The sequence below is a fragment of the Nothoprocta perdicaria genome, unplaced genomic scaffold (assembly GCF_003342845.1).
Source record: "Nothoprocta perdicaria isolate Ctin4 unplaced genomic scaffold, notPer1 scaffold_704, whole genome shotgun sequence".
In the NCBI taxonomy this organism is placed as follows: domain Eukaryota; kingdom Metazoa; phylum Chordata; class Aves; order Tinamiformes; family Tinamidae; genus Nothoprocta; species Nothoprocta perdicaria.
Genome location: NW_020455982.1, coordinates 11,760 through 15,941, shown reverse-complemented (window position 1 = coordinate 15,941; position 4,182 = coordinate 11,760). Strand labels below are relative to the sequence as shown.

At 73.4% G+C, this 4,182-nt stretch overlaps 1 protein-coding gene across 1 annotated transcript in view; it reads left to right on the top strand.

Annotated features, from left to right (window-relative positions):
• LOC112957241 (drebrin-like) overlaps positions 1-4,182 on the top strand; it is a 7,846-nt gene that overhangs the window by 895 nt on the left and 2,769 nt on the right. The window contains exons 2-10 of the mRNA XM_026050839.1: positions 887-939; positions 1,112-1,224; positions 1,713-1,787; positions 1,884-2,018; positions 2,089-2,166; positions 2,517-2,668; positions 2,745-2,799; positions 3,436-3,510; positions 3,946-4,070. Of these exons, the coding sequence (XP_025906624.1) occupies positions 887-939; positions 1,112-1,224; positions 1,713-1,787; positions 1,884-2,018; positions 2,089-2,166; positions 2,517-2,668; positions 2,745-2,799; positions 3,436-3,510; positions 3,946-4,070 (861 nt within the window). The remainder of the gene's footprint in view (positions 1-886; positions 940-1,111; positions 1,225-1,712; positions 1,788-1,883; positions 2,019-2,088; positions 2,167-2,516; positions 2,669-2,744; positions 2,800-3,435; positions 3,511-3,945; positions 4,071-4,182) is intronic.

Sequence of the window (4,182 nt, the reverse complement as noted above, 5' to 3'; positions counted from 1 at the left end):
GCCCGCCCCCCCGCGCCCCGCTCCTCCTCCGAAACCACCCGCGGCCCCGCGGTCGGCGCCGGGTTTCGCGCCGGGGCCGACGTCAGCGCAGCGGGACGGCGGGGCCGGGACGGCTCCGGAGCCGCCGCTGGCTCCCGGCCGCGGACCCCGCGCTCGGCGCCGTCCCGGCTCGGCCGGGCCCGGCTGCAGCCCCGGCGTCCGCTGCCGTTCGCCCAGGCCTGTCCCGTGCCCAGTGTCCCGTGCCCCTGTCCGGACACGGAGCCCGCCCCACCGTGACAGGCGCTGCAGGGAGCGGAGGGGCTGCCCCAGACCCCGGCTAGCCCCACCGGCCCCTGCGGGGGCTGCCCCGTGCGGAGGGTCCCAGCACCGACATGGAATTGGCACCACGCTGGGAGCCGCCAGAGCCCCCAGCACCGGGCAGTGCTGCCGACTGCAGCCCTGTTGTCCCGCAGGTCCCCAAGCCCATTGCCCCCAGCCCCATTGTCCCTATCCTGCATCCCCATTGTCCCCAGCCCATTGTCCGGGGGCGGATGCCGCAGGCGGCACTTCCATGAATTGAGGGCTGGCAGCGATGGGGGGCCGAGCGGATGGGAAGGGCCGGGCACTACCAGCCCTGGCAGCCCCGGGCAGGGGCCCTGCACAGCCCTGGGGTCCCGCACAGCCCCAGTTCCCACACAGCTCCGGGGTCCTGCACAGCCCCAGAGTCCCACATGGCCCCGGGATCCCGCACAGCCCCAGGTCCCGCCGTGCTCCCTGCCGCCCGGCTCTCCCTCTGGATCTCACTTCCTCTGGGCAGCATTTCCTGGTCGGGGCGGGCGGGGGGCGGCCCCTGCCCTGGGAGCCCTGGGGCAGAGCCTGCGCTGCCCTGAGCCCCTCTTCCCCCCAGGGCTGTCTTTGCCTACGAGAAGCAGCACGAGCTCAAGCTGCTGGACTCAGGAGGTAGGGGCAGCCTGGGGACTAGGGGCCAGGGGAGGGGACGGAGGGTCCTGCTGTGCCCCCCAGCACCTGCATGCAGCCAGGGTGGGGGCGGACACGGTCCGAGGGGGGCGTGTGTCCCCCGTGGGCGAGGGGGGCGCGTGTGCCCAATGGGCGTCCCCTGCACATCCCGCAGCCGGCGGCCCCGGGGAGCTGGCCGCCCGCTTCGCCGCCGGCAGCGTCATGTACGGGCTGTGCCGCCTGGCCGACCCCCGCAGCGGCACCCCCCGCGTCCTGCTCGTCCGCTGGGTGAGCGCGGAGACGGGGGTGGCACGGGGACGGGGGGACAGGGGGTGACATGGAATGGGGAAGGGATCATGCACTATGGGGAACAGGAAGCGACATGGGGAATGGGGACAGGGTGGAGCGGGGGGACAGGGGTGGGGTGACAATGTGGGACAAGGGAACAAGGTGGGATGGGGGCAATGCAGGGTGGGGGAGCAGGGACCAGCCGCAACACGGAGCAGGGGAGCAGGGGAATGGGCACTTGGGGACAATGCGGAGCAGGACAGTGGGGTTTCCCATGGGACAAGGGAAGGAGGGACAGGGGAGCATCATAGGACAGGGAAATAGGGACAAGGGGACAACATGAGTCAGCGTGCTGGGGGCTCCAAGAGGTGGGGGACAAGGGGACACCGTGGGTCAGGGTGATGGGGGCCCCAAGGGGCGGGGGGACAAGGGGACACCGTGGAGTGGGTCCGGGGCGGGCTGGGGCCAACAGCGTGCCCCCGCGGCAGGTCGGGGAGAAGGTGCCCGAGTCGCAGCGCCAGGCGTGTGCAGGGCACCTGCCGGCCATCAGGGCCTTCTTCAGGGTGAGTCCCGTGTCCCCCGTGTTCCCCGTGTCCCCGTCCCGCCCGGCCGGTGCTGCGCCCCGCGGCAGCGCTGTCCCCGTCCCCGTGCGCACGCAGGAGGCCAGCGCCGTGCTGAGCGCCCGCCGCCCCGAGGAGGTGACGGCCGAGGGGCTGCAGCGCGCACTGGCCCAGCTGGCCCCCGCCGCCCCCCCCGCCCGCAGGGACCCCGCACCGGACACCCAGGAGCTGGTGGTGAGTGGGGCAGGGCCGGGGGCTGCGCGGGGGCCTGGGGACATTCTGGTCCCTGCTGTCCTCCCCGCAGGGCACCAACTACTGCAAGACCAACCCGGCGCTGGAGATCCGCCGCACGCAGCGCGACTCCTTCTGGGCGCAGGCCGAGGTGGGGGGCGACGGGGGCTGCGTCGGGGCCGGGGGGGCTGCACGGGGGGCTCTGCAGCGGCTGTGGGTCCCATAGGGAGCAGTGCCCATCCCCGTGGGCTCGGGGCAGGGAGCGTTTGCACCACAGCGGGACAGGGGCTGCTCCAGGTGCCGGTCCCATAGGGAGCAGTGCCCATCCCCGTGGGCCCAGGGCTGAGCACGGGGCAGGAGTGTTTGCCCCACGCCGGGGCAGGGGCTGCTCCGTTTGCCGCTCCCCTCCGGAGCGGTGCCGGTGCGAGGGGATGGGCAGCGGAACGGGGCCCGTCGGGGACACCGCGGGGACACCCTGAGCCCCTGGCGCGGTGCGGGCAGCGCGAGGAGGAGGAGCGGCGCGAGGCGGAGCGGCGGCGGGCGCAGCAGGAGCGGCAGCGCTGGGAGCGGCAGCGCATGGAGGAGGAGCGGCGCACGGCGGCGGAGCGCGAGCGGCGCTGCCGCCAGCACGAGCGCGACGTGCAGGCGCAGCGGTGAGTGGCGGGCGGGGGGCCGCGCGGCGCCGGTGCCGCTCACGCCGCCGCTGCCGCCGCCGCTGCCGCCCCGCAGGGAGGAGCGCGCGCGCCGCGACGCCGAGGAGCGCGCCCGGGAGCGCGCCCGCTGGGTGAGTGCCAGCGCCGAGCGCGCCGGACGGGACCGGGTGGGATGGGGCACACAGCGCGGGATGGGACCGGATGGGATGCGTGGCGTGGGATGGGGTGGGACAGGACACATGGTGTGGGATGGAGCGGAATGGGACAGGACGGGACAGGATGGGACGGGATGGGATGGGATGAGATGGGACACACGGAGCAGGATGGGATGGGACAGGACGGGACAGGATGGGATGGGATGGGATGGGATGGGATCAGATGGGACGCATGGCGTGGGACAGAATGGGATGGGATGGGACACATGGCACGGGATGGAACGGAATGGGACAGGATGGGACAGGATGAGGTGGGATGAGATGGGACACACAGAGCGGGATAGGATGGGACGGGATGGGACACATGGCGCTGGACAGGACAGGACGGGATGGGACAGGACAGGATGGGATGGGATGGGACACACGGCACTGGATGAGATGGGATGAGATGGGACAGGGCAGGATGGGATGAGACAGGACAGGATGGGATGGGACACACAGCACTGGACGAGATGGGATGGGACGGGATGGGACGGGACGGGACGGGATGGGATGGGATGGACGGGAGCTGGGCTCAGCCGCACTGCCCACAGCCGCCGCTCCCGCCCGCAGGAGCAGCAGCAGCGGGAGCAGGAGGAGGCCGAGCGGGAGCGCAGCCCGCGCAGCGACTCCAGTGACAAGGCAGCCGTGAGTGCGGGGACGCGGGGGCGCTGGGCACCAAGCCGGGTCAGGGGCTGGGCTGTGCCCAGCTGGGCAGCGCAGCTGGCCTAGGTCCCTGCAGCCCCCAGCCGTGCGCCACACGGGGCATCGCGAGTGCTCCTGGTCCGTGTGCCGACCGGACATCGCGGCTGCTCCTGGTCCGTGTGCCGACTGGGCATCACAGCTGCTCCGGGTGCATGTGCCCATTGGGCACTGTGGCTGCTCCGGGTTCGTGCACTGCACTGGGCATCGTGGCCCGTCTGGGTCCATGCACCGTACTGGGCGTCACGACTGCTCAGGGTCCCCACCGGGCATTGTGGCCGGTCCGGGTCCATGCACAGCACCGGGCATCGCAGCCGGTCGTGCGGCGGGTCGCTCCTGTTGCCGCTGGTTCCGGCGCCCGACACCGCCTCTCCCGGGCAGGAGGCGGCCGCGCTGGTGTCGCAGCGGGCGCAGAACCCGCGGGATTTCTTCCGGCAGCGGGAGCGCTCGGGGTCGCTGTCCGGGGCGCCGCTGCCCGCCAGCCCGGCTGGCGCCGCCGCAGGTGGGTGCTGGGGCCGGTGCCGGTGGCGGTGCCGGTGCTGGTGCCGGTGCCGGTGCTGGTGCCGGTGCCGGTGCCGGTGCCGGTGGCGGTGCTGGGGCCGGTGCCGGTGCCGGTGC